The sequence below is a fragment of the Scyliorhinus canicula genome, chromosome 22, assembly GCF_902713615.1.
Source record: "Scyliorhinus canicula chromosome 22, sScyCan1.1, whole genome shotgun sequence".
Classification (NCBI taxonomy): domain Eukaryota; kingdom Metazoa; phylum Chordata; class Chondrichthyes; order Carcharhiniformes; family Scyliorhinidae; genus Scyliorhinus; species Scyliorhinus canicula.
The window spans coordinates 28,300,098-28,326,722 of NC_052167.1; the positions used below are offsets into that span (position 1 = coordinate 28,300,098).

General features: G+C 49.5%; 1 protein-coding gene across 1 annotated transcript in view; it reads left to right on the top strand.

Annotated features, from left to right (window-relative positions):
• Positions 1–26,625, top strand: part of pik3ap1 (phosphoinositide-3-kinase adaptor protein 1) — a 184,939-nt gene that overhangs the window by 142,346 nt on the left and 15,968 nt on the right. The window contains exons 8-12 of the mRNA XM_038783277.1: positions 5,982–6,083; positions 7,396–7,572; positions 19,067–19,150; positions 22,679–22,890; positions 25,298–25,370. Coding sequence (XP_038639205.1) covers positions 5,982–6,083; positions 7,396–7,572; positions 19,067–19,150; positions 22,679–22,890; positions 25,298–25,370 — 648 coding nt within the window. The remainder of the gene's footprint in view (positions 1–5,981; positions 6,084–7,395; positions 7,573–19,066; positions 19,151–22,678; positions 22,891–25,297; positions 25,371–26,625) is intronic.

The following is a 26,625-nucleotide window of genomic DNA, read 5'->3' on the forward strand; positions in this document are numbered from 1 at the left end:
ATAGCAGAGGACCCAGCACTGATCCCTGTGGTACACCGCTGGTAACTGGTCTCCAGTCTGAAAATTTTCCATCCACCACCACCCTCTGTCTTCTATGTGATAGCCAGTTACTTATCCAATTGGCCAAATTTCCCTCTGTCCCACACCTCCTTACTTTCTTCATGAGCCGACCATGGGGAACCTTATCAAACGCCTTACTAAAATCCATGTATACGACATCAACTGCTCTACCTTCATCTGCACACTTAGTTACATCTTCAAAGAATTCAATCAAATTTGTGAGGCAAGACTTACCCTTCACAAATCCGTGTTGACTATCCTGGATTAAGCTGCATCTTTCCAAATGGTTTAAATCCTATCCCTCAGGACCTTTTCCTATTAACTTACCGACCACCGAAGTAAGACTAACTGGCCTATAATTACCAGGGTCATTCCTATTCCCTTTATTGAACAGAGGAACAACATTCGCCAGTCTCCAGTCCTCTGGCACTCTACCCGTGGACAGTGAGGACCCAAAGATCAAAGCCAAAGGCTCTGCAATCTCATCCCTTACCTCCCAAAGAACCCTGGCCCAGGGGACTTGTCGACCCTCAGGTTTTTCAAATTGCTAACACATCCTTCCTCAGAACATCTACCTCCTCCAGCCTGCCCACCTGTATCTCACTCTCATCTTCAAAAACATGGCCCCTCTCCTTGGTGAACACTGAAGAAAAGTATTCATTCAACGCCTGTCCTATTTCTTCTGACTCCATGCACAAGTTCCCACTACTGTCCTTGACCGGCCCGAACTTCACCCTGGTCATTCTTTTATTTCTCACATAAGAGTAAATAGCCTTGGGGTTTTGCTTGATCCGACCCGCCAAGGACTTCTCATACCCCCTCCTAGCTCTACTAAGCCCTTTTTTTAGCTCATTCTTTGCTACCTTGTGACCCTCAAGTGACCCAACTGAACCTTGTTTTCTCATCCTTACATACGCTTCCTTTTTCCTCTTGACAAGACATTCAACCTCTTTTGTGAACCATGGTTCCCTCACACGGCCATTTCCTCCCTTACTGACAGGGACATACCTATCAAGGACACGCAGTATTTGTTCCTTGAACAAGCTCTGTGCCTTTCCCTGACAGTTTCTGTTCCCATCTTATGCTCCCTAATTCTTGCCTAATCGCATCACAATTACTCCTCCCCCAATTACAAACCTTGCCCTGCCGTATGGCCCTATCCCTCTCCATTGCAATAGTGAAAGACACCGAATTGTGGTCACTATCTCCAAAGTGCTATCCCACAACCAAATCTAACACTTGGCCCGGTTCATTACCCAGTACCAAATCCAATGTGGCCCTGCCACTTGTCAGCCTATTCACATATTGTGTCAGGAAACCCTCCTGCACACACTGTACAAAAACTGCCCCATCCCAACTGTTCGACCTACAGAGGTTCCAATCAATATTTGGAAAGTTAAAGTCACCCATGACAACTACCCTGAGAATAACCTTTACTTAGAACATAGAACATTACAGCGCAGTACAGGCCCTTCAGCCCTCGATGTTGCGCTGACCTGTGAAACCTCTCTAAAGCCCATCTACACTTTTCCTTTTCGTCCATATGCCTATCCAATGACCATTTGAATGCGTTTAGTGTTGGCGAGTCTACTACTGTTGCAGGCAGGGCATTCCACGCCCTTACTACTCTGAGTAAAGATCCTACCTCTGACATCTGACCTGTATCTATCTCCCCTCAATTTAAGCTATGTCCCCTCGTGCTAGACATCACCATCCGAGGAAAAAGGCTCTCACTGTCCACCCTATCTAATCCTCTGATCATTTTGTATGCCTCAATTAAGGCACCTCTTAACCTTCTCTCTAACGAAAACAGCCTCAAGTCCCTCAGCCTTCCCTCATAAGATCTTCCCTCCATACCAGGCAACATTCTGGTAAATCTCCTCGGCACCCTTTCCAATGCTTCCACATCCTTCCTGTAATGCGGCGACCAGAATTGCACGCAATACTCGAAATGCGTCCGCACCAGAGTTTTGTATAGCTACAACATCGCCTCATGGCTCCGAAACTCAATCCCTCTGCCAATAAAAGCTAACACATCGCACGCCTTCTTAACAAGCCTACCAACCTGGGTGGCAACTTTCAGGGATCTATGTACATAGACACCGAGATCTCTCTGCTCATCCACACTACCAAGAATCTTACCATTAGCCCAGTACTCTGTCTTCCTGTTATTCCTTCCAAAATGAATCACCTCACACTTTTCTGCATTAAACTCCATTTGCCAGCCCAGCTCTGCAGCTTACCTATGTCCCTCTGTAACTTGTAACATCCTTACGCACTGTCCACAACTCCACCGACTTTAGTGTCATCTGCAAATTTACTCACCCATCCTTCTACGCCCTCCTCCAGGTCATTTATAAAAATGACAAACAGCAGTGGCCCCAAAACAGATCTTTGTGGTACACCACTAGTAACTGACTCCAGTCTGAACATTTCCCATCAACCACCACCCTTTGTCTTCTTCCAGCTAGCCAATTTCTGATCCAAACTGCTAAATCACCCTGAATCCCATGCCTCCGTATTTTCTGCAATAGCCTACCGTGGGGAACCTTATTAAACGCTTTACTGAAATCCATATACACCACATCAACTGCTTTACCCTCATCCATCTGTTTGGTCATCTTCTCAAAGAACTCAATAAGTTTTGTGAGGCACGACCTACCCTTCACAAAACCGTGTTGACTATCTCTAATCAAATTATTCCTTTCCAGATGATTATACATCCTATCTTATGTTCTTATCTCTTATAAACCTTTCGAAAACTTTGCCCACAACAGAAGTAAGGCTCACTGGTTTCCGGGGTTGTCTCTACTCCCCTTCTTGAACAAGGGGACAACATTTGCTATCCTGCTGTCTTCTGGCACTATTCCTGTAGACAAAGATGACTTAAAGATCAAAGCCAAAGGCTCAGCAATCTCCTCCCTAGCTTCCCAGAGAATCCTAGGATAAATCCCATCCGGCCCAGGGGACTTATCTATTTTCACTCTTTCCAGAATCGCTAACACCTCCTCCTTATGAACCTCAAGCCCTTCTAGTCCAGTAGCCTGTATCTCAGTATTCTCTTCGACAACATTGTCTTTTTCCTGTGTGAATACGGACGGAAAATATTCATTTAGCACCTCTCCTATCTCCTCGGACTCCACGCACAACTTCCCACTACTGTCCTTGACTGGCCCTACTCTTACCCTGGTCATTCTTTTATTCCTGACATATCTATAGAAAGCTTTAGGGTTATCTTTGATCCTACCTGCCAAAGACTTCTCATGTCCCCTCCTGGCTCTTCTTAGCTCTCTCTTTAGGTCCTTCCTAGCTAACTTGTAACTCTCGAGCGCCCTAACTGAACCTTCACGTCTCAAAGAACAAAGAAAATTACAGCACACGAACAGGCCCTTCGGCCCTCTCAGCCTGCGCCGATCCAGATCCTTTATCTCATCTTTACATAAGCCTCCTTCTTCCTCTTGACAAGTGTTTCAACTACTTTAGTAAACCACGGTTTCCGCGCTCGACCACTTCCTCCCTGCCTGACAGGTACATACTTATCAAGGACACGCAGTAGCTGTTCCTTGAACAAGCTCCACATTTCCAGTGTGCCCATCCCCTGCAATTTCCCTCCCCATCCGATGCATCCTAAGTCTTGCCTCATCACATCATAATTACCTTTCCCCCAGATATAACTCTTGCCCTGCGGTATATACCTATCCCTTTCCATCACTAAAATAAACGTAACCGAATTGTGGTCACTATCACCAAAGTGCTCACCTACCTCCAAATCTAACACCTGTCCTGGTTCATTACCCAGTACCAAATCCAATACGGCCTCGCCTCTCAGTGGCCTATCTACATACTGCATCAGGAAAGCCTCCTGCACACATTGGATAAAAACTGACCCATCTAAAGTACTCGAACTATAGCGTTTCCAGTCAATGTTTGGTAAGTTAAAGTCTCCCATAACAACTACCCTGTTACTTTCGCTCCCATCCAGAATCATCTTTGCAATCCTTTCCTCTACATCTTTGGGGCAGCAGGGTAGCATGGTGGTTAGCATAAATGCTTCACAGCTCCAGGGTCCCAGGTTCGATTCCCGGCTGGGTCACTGTCTGTGTGGAGTCTGCACGTCCTCCCCGTGTGTGCGTGGGTTTCCTCCGGGTGCTCCGGTTTCCTCCCACAGTCCAAAGATGTGCGGGTTAGGTGGATTGGCCATGCTAAATTGCCCGTAGTGTCCTAATAAAAGTAAGGTTAAGGGGGGGGGGTTGTTGGGTTACGGGTATAGGGTGGATACGTAGGTTTGAGTAGGTTGATCATGGCTCGGCACAACATTGAGGACCGAAGGGCCTGTTCTGTGCTGTACTGTTCTATGTTCTATGTTCTATGTTCTATCTCTGGAACTTTTCGGAGGCCTATAGAAAATCCCTAACAGGGTGACCTCTCCTTTCCTGTTTCTAACCTCAGCCCATACCACCTCAGTAGACGAGTCCTCATCAAACGTCCTTTCTGCCACCCTAATACTGTCCTTGACTAACAATGCCACCCCTCCTCCTCATTTACCCCCTCCCCCTCGTTTACCACCTTCCCTGAACTTACTGAAATATCTAAACCCCGGCACCTGCAACAACCATTCCTGTCCCCGCTCTATCCATGTCTCCGAAATGGCCACAACATCGAAGTCCCAGCTACCAACCCATGCCTCAAGTCGACCCACCTTAGTCCGGATGCTCCTGGCATTGAAGTAGACACACTTTTAAACCACTTTCCTGCCAGCCGGTACACTCCTGCAACTTTGAAACCTTACTCATGACCTCACTACTCTCAGCTTCTTGTGTACTGGAGTTACAATTCAGGTTCCCAATTCCCTGCTGAACTAGTTTAAACCCTCCCGAAGAGCATTAGCAAATTTCCCCCGCAGGATATTGGTACCCCTCTGGTCCAGGTGAAGACCATCCCGTTTGTAGAGGTCCCACCTACCCCAGAATGAGCCCCAATTATCCAGGTATCTGAAACCCTCCCTCCTGCACCATCCCTGTAGTCACGTGTTCAACTCCTCTCTCTCCCTGTTCCTCGTCTCGCGAATTCCTGCCTTTGCTTGGTGGGCACGGTAGCACAGTGGGTAGCACTCCAGGGTCCCAGGTTGAAATCCCGGCCTGGGTCACTGTGTGGAGTCTACATGTTCTCCCTGTGTCTGCGTGGGTTTCCTCCGGGTGCTCTGGTTTCCTCCCACAAGTCCCGAAATACGTGCTTGTTGGGTTTTAAAAAATATTTACACCCAACAATAAACAATAATCAGTGACGAATGGAATGTCAATCCCCATATCAATAACAACGATCCCATCCTCCCACCAAACCCCAAACAGCAGCCCGCATGTTAACATAAACAAATGACAAAAAGGAATTTGGAATTGCCCATAGTCGCCATTGACAAATACAGTACCCCTCCCCCCAACCCTCCCAGCCCCCAACCCCGCTAATGTTCGATGTGATCCAATTCTCAATAGTGCATGATGAATAACGCCCATGAATTGTAGAACCCCTCCATCCTTCCCCTCAGTTCGAATTTGACCTTCTCAAGTGTCAAGAATTCCAGCAGGTCTCCCCCCCCCCCCCCCCCCCCCCGGCCAGGGCACATGGTGGAGAGGTTGCTCTCCAACCCATCAGGATCCGCCTTCGGGCGATCAACGAGGCGAAGGCTACAACATCTGCCTCCGTGCCCGTTTCCAACCCCGGTTGGTCCGACACCCCGAATATGGCCTCCCGAGGGCCCGGGTCCGTGCTTGCTAGGTAATTTGGACATTCTGAATTCTCCCTCTGTGTACCCGAACAGGTGCCGGCACGTGGCGACTAGGGGCTTTTCACAGTAACTTCATTGAAATGTTAATGTAAGCCTACGTGTGACACTAATAAAGATTATTATTATTATATTATTGCAGATGAATCCATGTCTAAAATAACTGGAATGGCGCACGCAGCTGAACAAGCCCCTGACCCTTACACTTCAACCACTGATAACATGCTGAGAAAGTTTCTTCAAGGTGGGTCTTGTTTTCTTGTCTCTCTTCCTGAAGGCATGCGCTCGCTCTGGGTAAAATTCTGCCACCATGCTGGCTGGTTCACTTCCACAGAGCCCAGACGATGGGTCAAGTGGCAGTGCTTCCCTGAAAGGTTTCACAATGGAGGATCGCAAGCTCCGACTGATGTCTCTCTGCTCCTTATCCCAACAGCACCCACTCTAAATGTACCTCCAGGGAGTGGGTTAATCCTGGGATCTCCCTGGGCTCAGACCCACAAAAGAACAAAGGAAAGTACAGCACAGGAACAGGCCCTTCAGCCCTCCAAGCCTGCGCCGACCATGCTGCCCATCTAAACTAAAATCTTCTACACTTTTGGGGTCCGTATCCCTCTATTCCCATCCTATTCATGTATTTGTCAAGATGCCCCTTAAACGTCACTATCGTTCCTGCTTCCACCACCTCCTCCGGCAGCGAGTTCCAGGCACCCACTACCCTCTGTGTAAAAACCTTACCTCGTACATCTCCTCTAAACTTTGCCCCTCGCACCTTAAACCTATGCCCCCTAGTAATTGACCCCTCCACCCTGGGAAAGTCTCTGACCATCCACTCTGTCTATGCCCCTCATAATTTTGTAGACTTCTATCAGGTCGCCCCTCAACCTCTGTCGTTCCAGTGAGAACAAACTGAGTTTATTCAACCTCTCCTCGTAGCTAATGCCCCCCATACCAGGCAACATCCTGGTCAATCCCTTCTGCATCCTCTCTGAAGCCTCCACATCCTTCTGGTAGTGTGGCAACCAGAATTGAACACTCTACTCCAAGTGTGGCCTAACTAAGGTTCTATACAGCTGCAACATGACTTGCCAATTTTTATACTCAAGGTTTTATAGAACAGTACAGCACAGAACAGGCCCTTCGGCCCTCGATGTTGTGCCGAGCAATGATCACCCTACTTAAACCCACGTAACCCGTATACCCGTAACCCAACAATCCCCCCATTAACCTTACACTACGGGCAATTTAGCATGGCCAATCCACCTAACCCGCACATCTTTGGACTGTGGGAGGAAACCGGAGCACCCGGAGGAAACCTACGCACACAGGGGGAGGATGTGCAGACTCCACACAGACAGTGACCCAGCCGGGAATCGAACCTGGGACCCTGGAGCTGTGAAGCATTGATGCTAACCACCATGCTACCGTGAGGCCCGTGTTACGTGTTACGTAAGGTGTTTTATAGCAACATCAGGTGATTCGATTTTCCACTAAACCAGAGTTTGGTTCAGGGTGTCTGAAGCATTATTGATCTTGCATCTGAACAATTGTTGTTACAGGGATTAATGACATATCTGTGGCGTGCGATGATCCTCATGAAGCAGAAGAGGAGGATGTGTACGATACCGTGAACGATGATGAGTATGCACAAGAGATTTCGAGTAGACCACCACTTCCTGTCCCTCGGCATCATGCTGCTCCTAATGTTGATGACATGAAACCCTATATTTCTAAAGGTGAGCAAAGGAAGGAGCTATGGAAGTTTCATACAGATGAGGAAGGCCACATCTTAACCCCTCTTATCTCGAACATTCCCGCACCACGGTTTTGTGAAGGGTAGGTCATGCCTCACAAACCTTATTGAGTTTTTTGATAAGGTGACCAAACAGGTGGATGAGGGTAAAGCTGTTGATGTGGTGTATATGGATTTCAGTAAGGCGTTTGATAAGGTTCCCCACGGTAGGCTATTGCAGAAAATAAGGAAGTATGGAATTGAAGGTGATTTAGCGGTTTGGATCAGTAATTGGCTAGCTGAAAGAAGACAGAGGGTGGTGGTTGATGGCAAATGTTCATCCTGGAGTTCAGTTACAAGTGGTGTACCGCAAGGATCTGTTTTGGGGCCACTGCTGTTTGTCATTTTTATAAATGACCTGGAAGAGGGTGTAGAAGGATGGGTTAGTAAATTTGCAGATGACACGAAGGTCGGTGGAGTTGTGGATAGTGCTGAAGGATGTTATAGGATACAGAGGGACATAGATAAGCTGCAGAGCTGGGCTGAGAGGTGGCAGATGGAGTTTAATGCGGAAAAGCGTGAGGTGGTTCACTTTGGAAGGAGTAACAGGAATGCAGAGTACTGGGCTAATGGCAAGATTCTTGGTAGTGTAGATGAACAGAGAGATCTCGGCATCCAGGTACATAAATCCCTGAAAGTTGCCACCCAGGTTAATAGGGCTGTTAAGAAGGCATGTGGTGTGCTAGCCTTTATAAGCAGGGGGATTGAGTTTCGGAGCCACAAGGTCATGCTGCAGCTGTACATAACTCTGGTGCGGCCGCTCCTGGAGTACTGCGTGCAGTTCTGGTCACCACATTATAGGAAGGATGTGGAAGCTTTGGAAAGGGTTCAGAGGAGATTTACTAGGATGTTGCCTGGTATGGAGGGAAGGTCTTACGAGGAAAGGCTCAGGGACTTGAGGTTGTTTTCGTTAGAGAGGAGAAGGCTGAGAGGTGACTTAATAGAGACATATAAGATAGTCAGAGGGTTAGATAGGGTGGACAGTGAGAGTGTTTTTCCTCGGATGTGATGACCAACATGAGGGGACATAGCTTTAAATTGAGTGGTGATAGATATAGGACAGATATCAGAGGTAGGTTCTTTACTCAGAGAGTAGTAGGGGTGTGGAACGCCCTGCCTGCAACAGTAGTAGACTCGCCAACTTTAAGGGCATTGAAGTGGTCACTGGATAGACATATGGATGAAAATGGAATAGTGTAGGTCAGATAGGCTTCAGATGGTTTCACAGGTCGGCGCAACATCGAGGGCCGAAGGGCCCGTACTGCACTGTAGTGTTCTATGTAGTGTTCTATGTTCTATCTCACATTCCAGTTGTTTGTTCAATAATTCCAGCGTTTCCACTCTGCTGTTTCTGGTGTCGATTATACATTGTGTGAAGGGAAATCATCCAATATCAGTCCTGAAATTACCTTTTATTTGTCGAACCTGTGTCCACTTGTCTTCCTCCCAAAGTTTGTTTGGAGTAATTGTTGTTTTATTTCTGATAGCCTTATCAATCTTAGAGACCTCAAAACCACCAGCACCTCCCTCAGACTGAAAAACCCAGGCCTCCTCGTAACACAGACCCAACATTGGCTTAATATCGGTCTGACCAGAACTAACTGGACCCAGTGCTGAAGGTACAGACTGACCAGAACTGGACCCAGTGCTCAAGATGTTTGCGAGTGGGGTTGAGATCTTGGGATGCCATTTAAAAATGGCGTCCCAATCACATCCAGCATTGAGGATTTCTAGTGAGCCGAGTTTATCAGTGCAGGAGATGGAACTAAGTGCGGCTGCGCGTTCCCTGCTGAGGCCCCCTATCTACCCAAATGGCCGTTCGATAGCGCGGTGTTGCTCGCTGCTCCAAACGTGAGGAAACAGCCAGCTAAAATCGTGTGCGTTACGGGACTCTGTTCCCATCTGAGTAAATCCCCCCCCCCGTTCCCATTCCAGTAAGTCGCCCCCTATAGATCCCACATTCATAGATAGACACGCGCAATTACAAATCAAAAATTAGTGTTTCATTTGTTATTGTAATGTAAGACGCCCTGGTTCCTCCTCTGGCCTAGTGGTGTAGGTCACTGAACTGGTTAAAACCACAAACTTAGGGCAATGCCCTGAGATTCTTGACTCGAATTCCATCAGGGTCGGTGGTATAACTGTCTTCCGATACATTTGGCAATTCCTTGGAGCAGGCATTTGTTTTCTTGAAACAGTCTGATAATTGGTGACTGTGTCAACCCAATGTTTCTTACAAATCTCCCTTCTTTCTAACATTGATTTTTTTGCGAGCCTTTTGGCAGTGTCACTTTCGGGGCACACAGGGCACTCTATGGGTAGACGTGTCCCACCTTTCCCTTTGTATGGAATGTCTGTCAGTCTATTGGATGGAAAATTAAGTCTGCATTTCTCTAAATTCAATTTCTTTAATGGCTTGTTTGCTCTCCGAACTTCACCATCGGCCTCAGCTCCAGAACGTTATAACTAGCGTCAGGCCCAGTCTGAATACCCAACCGGTTCAACTGTCCAAACTTCTCAATTGATCCGTTTCTTCCTCGGAAACTGGATCCTCTTTTCAGGGAGGATTTGACCCAGTTTATTGGGATGCGACAGACATTTTCTGGATTGTTGCTTCATTGTCACTCCTGTCATTGATTCCGTCAGATCTGCTCCTTAAGATCTACTTCACAAGAGAGGCCGGTCACTGGAAAGCATCTGCGGGATCCTCCACTTCGCCGGCAGCGCGCCCACGGGTGCGGGTTTCCCGACGGTACGGAGATGGCCAGCTGCGGGAACGGAGAATCCTTGGCCAAAGCCCTCAGCACTTCCTGGCGACGTATGCCTGTATACCCACCCTATCCACGTAATTGTCGAGGTGCCTTTTGAACACCGTTCATGTATCTTGACCGTCCGCCAATCTGCCTCATCCAGTTAAATCAGTTCACCCCACACACACAGGAAGTGCAACCCACTATCTAAAACTGCCCAGTTAAATGAATCAGCCATCAAAATACTCATCAGTGGATTCAAACTCTCAGTGACCAACACAATTCCATTGTGGCAATCTCCACTGTCGCATTCAACCTCCGGATTCTCTGCTTTATGAGTCATTTCAAAAACTTGACTCTTTCGCTGTGGGCAATACATTGTGTAATCACACCGATCAACCATTCCCTGAGCATTTCTCAGCTTTAAGTATCTTTTCATCTCGACTGAAATTGGTTGAAATTACATCACCTTCAGATGCCCAGCAATACTTTGTACTGGAATCTACTTTTAATGTTTTGTCGATTTCGAAACTTGGCCATCGTCGAGTCCGCCATCACTTGAGTTGCCTGTTTCGAATAGGAAAGCAGCAGCAAATATCTGTCTTCCTAGAAATTGGTCAGCAGTCAATTCGATGTTCCAGACAGGAGGAGTTTTAATTTAAACAGCTCTGATTTCTCCTCTCGTGACCCATCCGAAAACAGAAAGGTGTTTTTTTTTTTTAAATTCTGATTTCCCCGTTTATAAACAGTGACGTATTTTCCCCAACCCTTACACTTAGCGAGTTCCAGTCCGCTCTGAATGACTTCCACAGCAAACTCGAGGTAAGGTCAAATAAAAAGGTTTGGTCTACTCACACCCACGCTCCAGGTGTTTGAGGTTTTCATTTTGCAATGGTGCAGAATGCATTGCTAGCTTGTTAAGCTCAGCAATTGTCCATTTGAAAAGCACCAAAAAGAAAAGACTTTATAAAGTTACGCAGCTGACGAATATACAAATGTGGGAAGAACCGAGTAATTTAAATGCCAATACCAACTCCAGAATGTCAAGTTCAAATCTCTTCAGTCTCTTATACCAATGATCAAATCCGTGATATTAATCCTCCATGGACTGATCATCTGTTCTCGTTAATCTATCAAAGGCTTCCAATACGTTATCCTTGTTGTTGAATATATCCAGAATCTGGAACAGTCCCTCCTTCATTGTCCAAATCATTCACATTTCACTCTGAAAACACCTCACTCCTCATTTTGCACTCCACGCTGATAACGTTAAAGCCAAAACCATCACGTGCTTCTTTTTGGGTGTGGAAGTAACCCAATATCCACATCCCAACTTCAGTTTTCCATCGCTCATTTGGCGACACTTGTGAGAAACTTAGTGGAGAATCAAAGCCTGACATTTTATATTGTCCTTCATTTAAATTTGGCAGAGTCATAGAGTCGTCCAGTGCAGGAAAGGCCCTTCGGCCCATCGAGCCTACACTGACGATAACTACCCCTAATCTTGGGCTAATCCCATTTATCAGCACTTGTCCCAGATCCTTGAATGTTTCAAGGGCTCACCCAAGGGGCTGGTTTAGCTCACTGAGCTAAATCGCTGGCTTTTAAAGCAGGCCAGCAGCACGGTTCGATTCCCGTACCAGCCTCCCCGGACAGGCGCCGGAATGTGGCGACTAGGGGCTTTTCACAGCAACTTCATTGAAGCCTACTCGTGACAATAAGCGATTTTCATTTAATTTCATTTTCATTCAAGTGCTTTTTAAAGGTGTTGAGGTTTCCGGCCTCCACTACCTCCCCAGGCTGCGTATTCCTGATTCTCACCACCCTCTGAGTGAAATTTACTTTCCTCAAATCCCCTCGCAATCTTCTGCCCCTCCCCCTAAAACTACACCCCCTTGTGTTTGCCAGCAGCAGTGTTTGTCTTTCCCTTCCGAGGGTAGAGACAGAAACCCTATCTTACCGCAACTAATCACCAAGTCTTAATGTTCACCCTCTGCTCATCCAGTAATAGTACACGGCGAAGGAATAAGTCTAAAGCTCGTCTTTTACCTTAAACAAGTTTATTCTGGGCGGCGCAGTGGTTAGCACTGCTGCCTCGCTGCGCTGAGGACCCGGGTTCGATCCCAGCCCCCGGGCCACTGTCCGTGTGGAGTTTGCACATTCTCCCTGTGTCGGCGTGGGTCTCACCCCCACAACCCCAAAAAAGATGGGCAGGCTAGGTGGTCTGGCCGCACCAAATTGCCCCTTGATTAAAAGAAAAGCAAGTTTATTCTCAGAACAACTCAGCAGAATGGACCCCCCCCCCCCCCCCCCCCCCCCCCCCCCCCCCCCCCCCCCCCCCCCTCACACACTCACACACACACACACACACACACACACACACGCGCAGTTCCAGTTGGGTTCATTTATACTATTCTGTTTAAACCAATCAAACTAAATTAACTGAACTGAGCGACCAATGGAAAATGTATTAAAGGGACACTACACCGAACAAAATCAAAGTGTGTCCATTTCAAGATGATCCACTGCTTATTGCCTGTCTTTAGCAATGGGATTGCCCATTTATTGCAATTGCTGATGCATTGACACCCAGCTGTACGCAGCATTCTAACTGTGGCCTTACCAATGCCCTGCACAGACTCCCCTTCAGAGTAAAGGCCAACACTCCACTCGCCTTTCTCATTACAAGCTGTAGCCGCATGTTAACATATTGTGATTCACATACAAGGACATCCAGATCCCGCTGGACAGCAGCATTCCAGGGCGGCGCAGTGGTTAGCACTGCTGCCTCCCAGCGCCAGCGACCCCGGTTCAATTCCGGCCTCGGGTGATCGCCCGTGTGGAGTCTGCACGTTCTCCCCGTGTCTGCCTGGATTTCCTCCGGGTGCTCCGGTTTCCTCCCACAGTCCAAAGATGTCATAGATGTTTACAGCAGGGAAACAGGCCCTTCGGCCCAGCTTGTCCATGCTGTCCAGTTTCTATCACTAGGCTATTCCAAAAGATGGGCGGCCATGCTAAATTGCCCTTTACTGTCCACGGATGTGCAGGTTAGGTTATGAGGTTACGGGGGCTAGGGCGGGCTGGACATGGGTAGGGCGCTCTTTCGAAGGGTTGGTGCAGTCTTGATGGGCCGAATACATTGAACATAGAACATAGAACAGTACAGCACAGAACAGGCCCTTCGGCCCTCAATGTTGTGCCGAGCCATGATCACCCTACTCAAACCCACGTATCCACCCTATACCCGTAACCCAACAACCCGCCCCTTAACCTTACTTCTATTAGGACACTACGGGCAATTTAGCATGGCCAATCCACCTAACCCGCACATCTTTGGACTGTGGGAGGAAACCGGAGCACCCGGAGGAAACCCACGCACACAGGGGGAGGACGTGCAGACTCCACACAGACAGTGACCCAGCCGGGAATCGAACCTGGGACCCTGGAGCTGTGAAGCATTTATGCTAACCACCATGCTACCGTGCTGTCCTTCTGCACTGTGGAGATTCTATGAATCTCTCCTGATTGAAATAATATTGTGCTTTTCTATCCTACCCTCCAAAAGTTCATTTAGTTACCTCTTGAACCCATGTGGAGTGTCCATTTCAATTCACTTAATCTACAGCTGTTGTATCTCTCCTGTTTCAACCTCTCGCCGGCTCTCCTCGGTCACTTGCCTTCCTAACTTTGACTGGCTCACAATGGATTGTCCCCTGTGCTCAGAGCACAGCCCAACTCCCTTAACCCTTCTCCGCCTGACCCCAGCTCACTTTGGCTCATTTCTTTGTGCTCATTTTCCTTTTTTGGCACCTCATGTCATCATTCACCAACAAATCGGATTAGGTGCCACCAGAACTCACCCAACAGTTGGTCCAAGCCGGTCCCGAGGGTTTGACTGCTCATGAGTTCACGCTTTGCTCGCCAGAGCCAGTCAGCATGTGAGCCAAAGGGTGGGTAAGTCACTCTACTCTGAGCCAATCCAATTCCACTTATCAAATTACTTTCATCATCTGTTTTGTGCAATAGAACCTTGCAGACAGGTGGAGGCCATTCAGCCCCTCGTGCATGCCTGTGCCAACTCACGGAAGGAGAATCATAGAATCCCTACAGTGCAGAAGGCCCATCGAGTCTGCACGACCCTCCGAACGGGCACCCTACCCAGGTCCACGCCCCTGCCCTATTCCCGTAACGCCAAATTAGCGTAGCCCATCCACCTAACCTGCACATCCTTGGACACTCGGGGGCAATTTAGCGTGGACAATCCACTTAACCTGCACATCTTTGGACTGTGGGAGGAAACCGGAGCACCCGGAGGAAACCCACGCACACACGGGGAGAACGTGCAGACTCCGCACAGACCGTCACCCGAGGTCGGAATCGAACCTGGGTCCTGGCGCCGTGAGGCAGCGGTGCTAACCACTTGCGCCACCCGAAGAATCAGTTCCAGTTCCCCTCTCTGTCCCAGTGGCTCTGCACTACTCTCTCCCTGCAGATCACACAGCTCGTTGTGTGTAAACAGCTTTTGGCCTCAGCGTGCTGATTTCTTTGCCGATCGTCTCCGTGTCCACTGGAAACCGTGGCCTCCATATTTCCTCTCTCGCGTTTCTACTTCTAGAAACCTGAATGGAAAAACTTGTCGGTCGACATCTGCGCGGCAGCCCTGGTCACCCGCCTGGGCGGCTGCTTCCTTTCCTCGGTCTGCTGGCATTTGTCGAACGCTGTTCTGTTCATTGTGCGAGCGACAGTTTTCATTTCACTGAAATATCACACTTCAGCTCGGTTTCCTGTTTCCGAAAGACGTTGGGTTTGTTTTGAACCGCACCAGGGCACGTCGAGCGAGATCGATGACCCATGGCCCAGCGGGTACAGTGATGCGAGAAAGCCGACAAGACTATTTCAGCAGTGACTATTTTTAACTTGCTCTCTTATTTTTCATCGCGTCCTGTTTCAAGAGCAGTTTTCAATTTTAACGATAAAAGTCGGGCGAGAAGGAGGCCGTTCGTGTGCGTACTAGCTCTGTGAGGGCTGGGTTCCCGAGTCCCCCAGCCCCGTGTTGCTCAACGGCGTGCCATTCGCAGGCGGCGGGATTCTCTCTTTGTGAAGCCTCCCCGGGCCGCCGGGAAACCCACAGGCAAGAGTGCGCCTCCGGTGGGAAAATAATCCAGAGAATTCCGGCCTCTGTTTAATTCCTGGCTGGACCAGCATTTGCCGCCTGTGGTGAATGAGATTCACACGGTATTATAATCTGTATATATATGTATCAATATTGTAAGTGCAGTTGCACTACCTGACCACCAGGGGGAGTAGCTCTAGGAGTACTCGAGAGTTTGTACTGGGCTCCTCCCTTGGCTCCGCCCAGGACTCCTCCCCCGCAGCTGCTGTATAAAGATCCGTGCCACAGGGTCAGCCGGCCAGTTCACCGAAAGTTGAACGGTTAACAGGCTGGCTCTGTTGTAAGTATATTAAAACCGCTATTCTAATCCTACAAGCACGTGTCCGTAGAATTGTTGGTTCCAACACCGCCCATCCCTATTTGCATTCAAGAACATGGTGGTGAGTCGCCTTCTTGAACCGCTGCAGTCCATGTGGTCTAGGTGCACCCACTGTGCTGTTAGGGAGGGAATTCCAGGATTTCGATCCAACGACAGTGAAGGAACGGCGATTTAATTTCCAAGTCGGGGTGGTCAGTGACTTGGAGGAGAACCTCCAGGTGGGCATTCCCAAGAATCCTATTCCCCTCTACCCTCAGCCCTGGAAATTTTTCATTTTCTAATATTGATCCCCTTCCCTTGTGTAAGTTACTGTAGAATCTGATCGACCACCCTCTTGGGCGGAGTTTTTAAAAGAAAAAAACAATTCGTTCGTGGGGTGTGAGTGAGAGAGCAGCATTTCTTAGGAGCCCCACGAGGGCAGAAGGAGGCCATTTGGCCCATCGAGGCTGCAACGATGGGAAGAGAACCCTACCTGAACCCATTCCCTCAACCCATCCCCGTACCTTCACCTAACATCCACATCCATTGGCACTACGGGTCAATCTTAGCATGGCCAACTCACCTAACTACATATAACATCTGGCAACGCCGCCCAATCCCACATCTTCCTGTAAATCCTTTTTAAGAAGGACTTGAGCAGTTTACCTCAACTAAATCACTTTCAGTCCTTTTCTCCAGAAATGTCCAAGTTTTAGCTTCAAGCAGTCCACCCGTGAAAATGAGCTAAAAATGCACCCGACCACCCAAATCAGGCCTCGTGCCAAAAACAATGATTGCGGGCCGCACGGTGACACAGTGGGTTAGCACTGCTGCCTCACGGCGCCGAGGTCCCAGGTTCAATCCCGGCTCTGGATCGCTGTCCGTGTGAAGTTTGCACATTCTCCCCGTGGGTTTCGGCCCCACAACCCAAAGTGGGCAGCACGGTAGCAATGTGGTTAGCATAAATGCTTCACAGCTCCAGGGTCCCAGGTTCGATTCCCGGCTGGGTCACTGTCTGTGCGGAGTCTGCACGTCCTCCCCGTGTGTGCGTGGGTTTCCTCCGGGTGCTCCGGTTTCCTCCCACAGTCCAAAGATGTGCGGGTTAGGTGGATTGGCCATGCTAAATTGCCCATAGTGTAAAATGTAAGGTTAAGGGGGGGGGGGGGTTTGGGTTACGGGTATACGGGTATAGGGTGGATACGTGGGTTTGAGTGGGGTGATCATTGTTCGGCACAACATCGAGGGCCGAAGGGCCTGTTCTGTGCTGTACTGTTCTATGTTCTATGTTCTAACCCAAAGATGTACAGACTAGGTGGATTGGCCCCTGGAAAAAAAAAGAATCAAACAATGATTTCACCGACTCCAGAAGTATTTGCTGAAGAAAATTCCTGATGGCCATAGTTAGTTGACGGGTTCAATGCAAAATCAAATTTTTTTTTTAAAATTTAGATTAGCCAATAATTTTTTCCAATTGAGGGGCAATTTAGCATGGCCAATCCACCTACTCTGCACATTTTTGGGTTGTGGGGGTGAAACCCACGCAGACACGGGGAGAATGTGCAAACTCCACACGGACAGTGACCCAGGGCTGGGATTCGAACCCGGGTCCTCAGCGCCATAGGCAGCAGGGCTAACCCACTGCGCCACCGTGCCGCCCTCGTTTGCATATCATTAGTGGGCCCAGCCCGGTATTCTCCGGGGTCTCCACGATGCTCCGCCTCCACTGGGGCGAATTCACGACGGCGCGGTTCATTTGTGCTTTTAAAAATCATGAAAATAGTGTGGTGGCGCCGTTGAGGGAGAGAGAGAGGGGTTACGGACAGTATCCACCATCGCCATAGTTTGCTGGTAGTTGTGCCACTGGCCAGGGTGGGGGGGGGGGGCTTCTGCCAGGACGGGGGGGTGGCCAGAAGGTGGGCTGCGGGATCGGGATGGACGGGCACAGAACACCATTGCCGCAGTCGGCAAGGCAGCCGTACAGCTGCGCACTCCGCTGACTGCCCACTGTGAACTTGGGGCCACGGGTCGTCTAGGTGACCCCCTCGGGCACCCCCCTAGGTGCCCTCTGGCCCCAGCCGACATCAGCTGCATGGGCGCGCTCCAGTGCAACCAGTGCCATCTTGTTGGCTGGGATGGTGCGTGTGGGGAGTGACGTGTTGTTCTTTTCGTTGTACAAATGTTCCACCAAACAGTTGTGCGATGGTCACCGTTTCCAGTCAAGAGAACTGGTCACAGATGTTCAGTGAGGACATGTTCTCACTGCAGCTTGTCAGCCTCCCGAGTGTCAATCACGGACCCGGCCAATCAGGCACCGTTTCCCATTGGAATCGATTGTAATCCACGTGGCACCGGTGCTGGCCCCTCTGCAGTCCCTGAATCGGTCCAGCTTCGGCACCAGTTGTGCTGTCATGAAAGTTCACAAATCCTCCCCCAGGGTCAACACTTAGTCTCAGAAATGGAGAATCCCACCCAGTATATTTCCACAAAATTGAACAGGTCCTGACTGATTCACTGGACAAAATTGAACAGGTCCTGACTGATTCACTGGACAAAATTGAACAGGTCCTGACTGATTCAATGGACATCTGTGACCAGTTCCCTTGACTGGAAACGGTGACCATCACACAGCTGTTTGATTGGTGGACCAATTCATAGAATTTACAGTGCCGAAGGAGGCCATTCGGCCCATCGAGTCTGCACCGGCTCTTGGAAAGAGCACCCTACCCAAGGTCAACACCTCCACCCTATCCCCATAACCCAGTAACCCCACCCAACACTGAGGGCAATTTTGGACACTAAGGGCAATTTATCATGGCCAATCCACCTAACCTGCACATCTTTGGACTGTGGGAGGAAACCGGAGCCCCCGGAGGAAACCCACACAGACACGGGAAGGATGTGCAGACTCCGCACAGACAGTGACCCAAGCCGGAATCGAACCTGGGACCCTGGAGCTGTGAAGCGATTGTGCTATCCACAATGCTACCGTGCTGCCCAAATTGTGTAACATTTGTACAACGAAGAGGACAAGAACACCAGAGATGTTCTGGGGCACGGGGACCGTGCTGGGTTTGGCGGTGATGAACACAGGGGCAATAGGCTGCTGGCACTGGCCAGGGATCCACTCGATCACTGCAAACTGCTTATTTAAGAGCATCACTGGGAAAGAGCTGACCGTTGGAAAGAATATTGCTGTTTACATTTCTATTTGCTTCAGTGTTCTGCAGTCAAGAGAAGACGAGAGCGGAGAACCTTTACATTACAGCGTTGCACACTGCCCCAAGTAGATTGTCTTGCCCAGGTACGTAACCAGTCATTCCTCCCACCTCACAGAGCTGCAAGTTTCTCTTCTGTTTCATTCAGAAGCTTCGAGGAAGAGAAAAGGCTGCAACGAGTAGAAGGGAAGGTGAGATAAGACGGGACCGATGATATCAACCATGGGTTAAAACTGCAAGACTGTCCGAGGTAGGCCAGGCAGGAGGAGATTATAGGCTCATGAGATGAGATGAGATGACATTCATGAGATGTGGGCACAGCCAATTAGGCCACCATTTGTTGCCCATTCTCTGTTTCCCTTGAGAAGGTGGTGGTAAGCTGCCTTCTTGAACCGTGGCAGTCTTTGTGGTGTAGGTACACCCACAGTGCTGTTAGGGGGGGGGAGTTCCAGGATTTTGGCCTAGCGACAGTGAAGGAACGGCCGATCTGTAATAATAATAATGATCTTTATTGTCAGAAGTCGGCTTACATTAACACTGCAATGAATTTACTGTGAAAAGCCCCTAGTCGCCACATTCCGGCACCTGTTTGGGTACACAGAGGGGAGAATTCCGAATGTCCAATTCACCTGACAAGCACATCGTTCAGGACTTGTGAGGGGAAACCGGAGCACCCGGATGAAACCCATGCAGGGGCAAGGAGAACATGCAGACTCTGCACAGTGACTCGAGCCGGGAATCGAACCTGGGACCCTGGCGCTGTGAAGCAACAATGCTACCCACTGTGCTGCCATGCTGCCCTATTTCCAAGTCAGGAAGGTGAGTGACTTGGAAATGGGTGCTGATGTTCCCAGGTATCTGCCGCCCTTGGCCTTCTAGATTGGAAGGTGCTGCCTAAGGAGCCTTGGTGAGTTCCTGCAGTGGACCTTCTAGATGGTACGCACGGCTGCCGTTGTGCATTGGGAGTGGAGGGAGTGTAGGTTTGTGGAAGGGGTGCCAGTCAAACGGACTGCTTTGTCCTGGATGATGTCAGGCCCAGCTAAAGCTTGAGCAAGAATGGGAGATTGTGAGGAGTCGTGAGGGACAGTTTTAGCCCCAGTGGGGATTTGGTTACCAACAGTCGAGAATTTATCTGGAACCTTCAGTAATTACAGAAGCTATTCTGCAAGTCACTGCATCAAGCAGCCCAGGAGAAAGGTCTCGGGGACATAAAGATGTGTGGTTGATCCTTGTCATTTTCTTTAGACACTAACTAATCATAAGAGCGTAGGACCAATCATCAATCAGTCAGATAATCAAGCGTGTTTGTGCTTTCTGATAGGCCCTGGGAAGGTGGGTTCCGCAAGGATAAATGTGTCATGTGACCAATGGCGAGGATGGGGGGAGGGATGGTTGGAGGTGGAGGTGCCCGGAATCTCCAGGGGCGTCTAAGTGTTGACAGCCCATAATGGGAGCAGACGGCAATCCGGGAGCCTCTGACACAGTCCCAGCAGATTGTAACTTGTGCACTCCCCGATCGGCTATTCACCAATTTCATGTGGAGAGATCAGATCTGAAGAAATTCAGAGCAGAGGTAGACCATACAACCTATCCAGCTTTTCCACAATTCAGTACGATCATGGCTGACCTTAGGATTTAACTCCATTGTCCCAGCCGTTCCCCATATCCCTTAATTTCCTGAGGGACCAAAGGTCTGTCTCTTCCAGCTTTAAATATATTCAACTATAATAATCCTCCCCAGAATCACGGGGGACAACCCGGGTTGTAGAATATGAGTTCCCCTATCCACCTGGGACTTGTAAATTCGCCCTTTATAACCCGGCCCCGACTGGGCAGCCAATTGCGGTGGTCCCGACCTTTGAGTTGTGAGCCACATTGTCGCCTGTACTTTATTTTAACCAATTAAATATTGTTTAGCCTACCTTCTTGGCTCGGCTGAGCTTTTATATCAACAATGGAGTAACCACAACCTCTGGGGTGAAGAAATCCAAAGATTCACAGGCCTTTCAACGAAGAAATGATCGACCCCCTGCCCCTGGAATTGTGCCCCCAGGGCAGCACGGTGGCATTGTGGATAGCACAATCGCTTCACAGCTCCAGGGTCCCAGGTTCGATTCCCCACTGGGTCACTGTCTGTGCGGAGTCTGCACGTTCTCCCCGTGTGTGCGTGGGTTTCCTCCGGGTGCTCCGGTTTCTCCCACAGTCCAAAGATGTGCAGGTTAGGTGGATTGGCCATGCTAAATTGCCCTTAGTGTCCAAAATTGCCCTTAGTGTTGGGTAGAGTTACTGGGTTATGGGGATAGGGTGGAGGTGTTGACCTTGGGTAGGATGCTCTTTCCAAGAGCCGGTGCAGACTCGATGGGCCGAATGGCCTCCTCCTGCACTGTAAATTCTATGTAATTCTATGTAATCTATTCTATGTTCTAGACTACCCAGCCTGGAGGTTGGCATCACGGTAATCCCAGGATTGGGGAGGTTTGGTTGGTGGGCGGGGTTTGCTGTTGCTAGGGTCTTTCACCTGTCGGGGGTCTCGATGGGAGTGCGGTGCCCGGAGCAATCCAGAGAATCACTCCAACACCTGCATTCCTCCCCCCCCCACATCGCGCCCCCCCCCCCCCCCACCACACCCAGGACAGTTTCATTTACTTCTCGTGGTTAACCTCATTGGTTTCTCGACAGTTTTGCCTGGCGGGGTGGCCCTGGAGAAAAGGTTGGGCCGCTCGCTGCGTCCCCTCTACACAAATGCAGCCCCCAAAGGAGCCTGGGAAGAACCTCAGCCAATGGGGGAAAACCTGGGTCAGTGGGAAATGCAGCCGCTCGCCTCGCAATCCACACTCGCCTCCCGGCAATCTGGAATAATCAAAGCAATGAGCAAATGGGAACTAGAGCCTGAAATTCCAGTCGCTCACTGTGCTGCTGAGGAGGATCCCCTTGGGTTTCAGGGTGATTTGCTTACAACTCTCCAGACTGAATGGAATAAAAATGGTTAACTATTGAGAAGCTCAGTAGGTCAGGCAGCATCTGTGGATGAAGAGTGTTAATCGTGGCAAAAGGTGAATGAGCAGAAGGTAGCACAGTGGTTAGCACAGTTAAGGCCCCAGCAATTTCCTCCCTGCTTTCCCTCCGTATTCTGGGGTAAATGCCATCTGGCCCAGGAGGCTTATCAATGGGTGGGCACGGTAGCACAGCGGTTAGCACTGTTGCTTCACCGCGCCAGGCTCCCGGGTTCAATGCCGTCTTGGGTCACTGCCTGTGCGGAGCCTGCACCTTCGCCCCGTGTCTGCGTGGGTTTCCTCCGGTTTCCTCATACACGTCTCAAAATAAGCGCTTCTTGGGTGGATTGGACATTCTGAATTCTCCCTCTGTGTACCCGAACAGGCGCCGGAATGTGGCAACTGGGGGCTTTTCACAGTAACTTCATTGCCGTGTTAATGTAAGCCTACTCGTGGCACGACCAAAGATCGCTATTGTAATTAGAATGTGTTAATGGGAGCCCAACTGAGCGAGAAGGTATCAGGCTGTGAAGATGAGGAGTGGGAGAGGCAGTGGCTGGAGGGGAGATCAGATCATGTGGAACACTGGCACCCTGAGTTTGATGTTTTTTTTCATTCCAGAGATTCCACCCCGCTCCAAGCAGCTGCTGTCTCGAGTTCCCTCCAGCGACTATGACCCGTTTGCAGGGATGAAGACCCCTGGTCAGAGGCAGCTCATCACCCTGCAGGAGCAAGTGAAGTTGGAAATGATCACCGTGGATGAGGCTCTCCTGCAGTTTAAAGAATGGCAACTGAACCAGAAACGCAGATCGGAGTCATTCCGATTCCAGCAGGTAGTTCGCACTCCGGTTTGAACTGGTTAATTTCCAACATTCGCAGAACACCCCCCCCCCCCCACCTCCCCATCGCTCCCAATCCAATAGGATTATCGAAGCCAGGAGCGGGGGTCAGGGACGGGGGGTTTAAATTCCTCTTTTGTATTCATTCACTGGAGCTGCAATGAAGGGAAGAGGAGAGGATTGATTGGACAATAATCATCCATGCCTGGACCGTGTATGGCGGCACGGCAACACAGTGGTTAGCACTGTTGCTTCAGAGCTCCGGGGCCCTGGGTTCGATTCCCGGCTTGGGTCACTGCCTGTGCGGAGTCTGCACGTTCTCCCCGTGTCTGCGTGGGTTTCCTCCGGGTGCTCCGGTTTCCTCCCACAGTCCAAGGACGTGCAGGTGAGGTGGATTGGCCGTGCTGAATTGCCCCTTAGTGTCCAAAAAGGTTAGGTGGGGTTACTGTGATAGGGTCGAGGCGTGGGCTTAAGTATGGTGCTCTTTCGAAGGGCCGGTGCAGACTCGATGGGCCGAATGGCCTCCTTCTGCACTGTAAATTCTATGATTCTATGTATAATCCACTCTACTGTGGACCTTATCCAGTTCACCTACTCTCCTAAATATGGGCCCTGAATGTTTCTCCCTCCTGCTTTCAATATGAATGGACTAAATTAGGGTAGCATGGTGGTTAGCATAAATGCTTCACAGCTCCAGGGTCCCAGGTTCGATTCCCGGCTGGGTCACTGTCTGTGTGGAGTCTGCACGTCCTCCCCCTGTGTGCGTGGGTTTCCTCCGGGTGCTCCGGTTTCCTCCCACAGTCCAAAGATGTGCGGGTTAGGTGGATTGGCCATGCTAAATTGCCCGTAGTGTCCTAATAAAAGTAAGGTTAAGGGGAGGGGGTTGTTGGGTTACGGGTATAGGGTGGATATGTGGGTTTGAGTAGGGTGATCATGGCTCGGCACAACATTGAGGGCCTGTTCTGTGCTGTACTGTTCTATGTTCTAAGTGCTTCAGACGCCAAGCCTGACGATGTGAAGAGAGGAGACAATGAAACTGGGGAATTTAAATTCAATTAATTAAATAATATCTGGGATAAGGAAACCAGTCCCAATAATAACGACCAGGAAACTGCTGGAATGATCATTAAACCCCCCAACTTCATAGAATTTACAGTGCGAAGGAGGCCATTTGGCCCATCGAGTCTGCACGGTCCTTGGAAAGAGCACACACCTCCACTTTTTCCCAGTCACCCCACCTAATCTTTTGGACACTAATGTCAATTTAGCCTGGCCAATCCACCTAACCTGCAATTCTTTGGACGGTGGGAGGGAACTCCGGAGCACCCGGAGGAAACCCACGCACCGTCTGTTTCACCACTGTCCTTTACGGTGGGAAATCTTCCACCTTCACCAGATCCGGCCTCTACGTAACTGGGATTGACTCTCTGCTTGTCTCTGAAATGACCAAACCAGCCACATCGTCATATCCAAAATGGTGGCCTCCATCACCTCATCAAGGGCAATGAGGAATGAGAAATAAATACCAAATTGGTCAGTGACACTCCCATCCCATGACTGATGGGGGCTTTTCACAGTAACTTCGTTGCAGTGTTAACGTAAGCCTATTTGTGACAATAAAGTTTATTAAAGAAAAAGGGGGCAAAAGCAGACACATTATAGTTTGAGATGCTCCCTCGCCCGACCACAAAATCTTCTTATTCATAACAATATTCCCGCCATCTCCATAAAATGCTTATGTAGCACATTGTATATATTGTGTTGCCCTATTATGTATTCTCATGTATTTTCTTGAATTCTGTTTAATTCCCTTTTCTTCCCATGTTCTGAATGATCATTCAGATCATTGAATGAAGGGCAGCACGGTAGCATAGTGGTTAGCATCAATGCTTCACAGCTCCAGGGTCCCAGGTTCAGTTCTCGGCTGGGTCACTGTCTGTGCGGAGTCTGCACGTCCTCCCCGTGTGTGCATGGGTTTCCTCCGGGTGCTCCGGTTTCCTCCCACAGTCCAAAGATGTGCGGGTTAGGTGGATTGGCCATGCTAAATTGCCCGTAGTGTCCTAAAAAGTAAGGTTAAGGGGGAGTTGTTGGGTTACGGGTATAGGGTGGATACGTGAGTTTGAGTAGGGTGATCATTGCTCGGCACAACATCGAGGGCCGAAGGGCCTGTTCTGTGCTGTACTGTTCTAAATCTGTTGAGCTGCTTGCAGAAAAATACTTTTCACTGTACCTCGGTACACATGACAATAAACAAATCCAATCCAATCCAATCCAATCCAATCCAAAAAGCACAGGTGCCATAAACTGTTTTATTTGGTCCATGACGTTCTCCTCCAGAGGATCTCGCAGAGTAACAGAGCAGATGGGCCATGAGAAATCTAACGGTATCTTCCTGTTCTAGGAAAACCTGAAGAAGCTGCGAGACAGTATCACGAGGAGACAGAACATCAAAGGGAAGACCGGCAAGCATCAAGGTGAGCTCCAGCCACACCTGCCGATCTATGCTGGAAGCTAGAGCCATTTGAAATAGGTATTGCTGTCTCGTGGCCCAGCGTGGGTGGGACATTCAGCTACGCCAAGAGTCGCAGTTCCATCAACACGGTGGCACAGCGATTAGCACTGCTGCCTCGCAAGTCCAGGGTCCCGGGTTCGATTCCAGCCTTGGGTCGCTGTCTCTGCGGAGTCTGCACGTTCTCCCCCCCCCCCCCCCCCCCCCCCCGTCTGCGTGGATTTCCTCGGGGTGCTCCGGTTTCCTCCCGATGTGTGGGTTAAGTGGGGTCACGGGGATAAGTCGGGGGAGTGGGCCTCGGTAAGGGTGCTCTTTCGGAGGGTAGGTGCAGACTCGATGGGCCGAGTGGCCACCTTCTGCACTGCAGGAATTCTATCCTTCATCTGCTTTGATTTCACCTGGGGGCAGTGAGCCAGATTATGCTTCCGAGATTGATTCTGAACAGTTTTGAGAATTTAAATTGGAAAGAAATAGCCTAGGCCTTTGAGAAGTTGCAGGAGAGATTCCGAGCGATGATCCCAGGAATACGAACCTCTGGAAACCGGGACACTTCTCATGAGAGCAAAGAGGTTCCGGTTGAGGTTTTCAAAATTATGAGCGAAATAATTCAAGGGGCCAATCCCCTCCCTCAGAGAGATTGGCAGCATAATATTTCGGCACTTTTCCAAAAAATCAAGACAGAAGTTGGGAGAAAGAATTGTAAAGATGGCAAAATGGGAGGTGCCGGTAGGCGAAGAGCTCAAAGTTCCAGGTGATAGTTCTGGAGGATTAGCTTCAGACCCCACTGAGGCTGTTGGAATTTAACTCCAATTAATAAAATCCGGAATTGAAAGTTAATCTCCCTGATGGTGACCATGACGATTATTGCTCTATTGCTCTAAATGAAATGAAATGGGGAAAAAAAATGACAATCGCTTATTGTCACGAGTAGGCTTCAAATGAAGTTACTGTGAAAAGCCCCTAGTCGCCACATTCCGGCGTCTGTTCGGGGAGGCTGGTACGGGAAAGCCTCACTGCACCGAGGTCCCGGGTTCGAATCCCAGCTCTGGGTCACTGTCCATGTGGAGTTTGCACATTCTCCCAGTGTCCGCGTGGGTCTCAGCCCCCCACACAACCCAAAGATGTCCAGGTTAGGTGGATTGGCCAGGCCAAACGGTCCCTGAATTGGAAAAACTTTAAATTAAAAATAATTAATTAATTCAAATAAATAAAAGATAGAT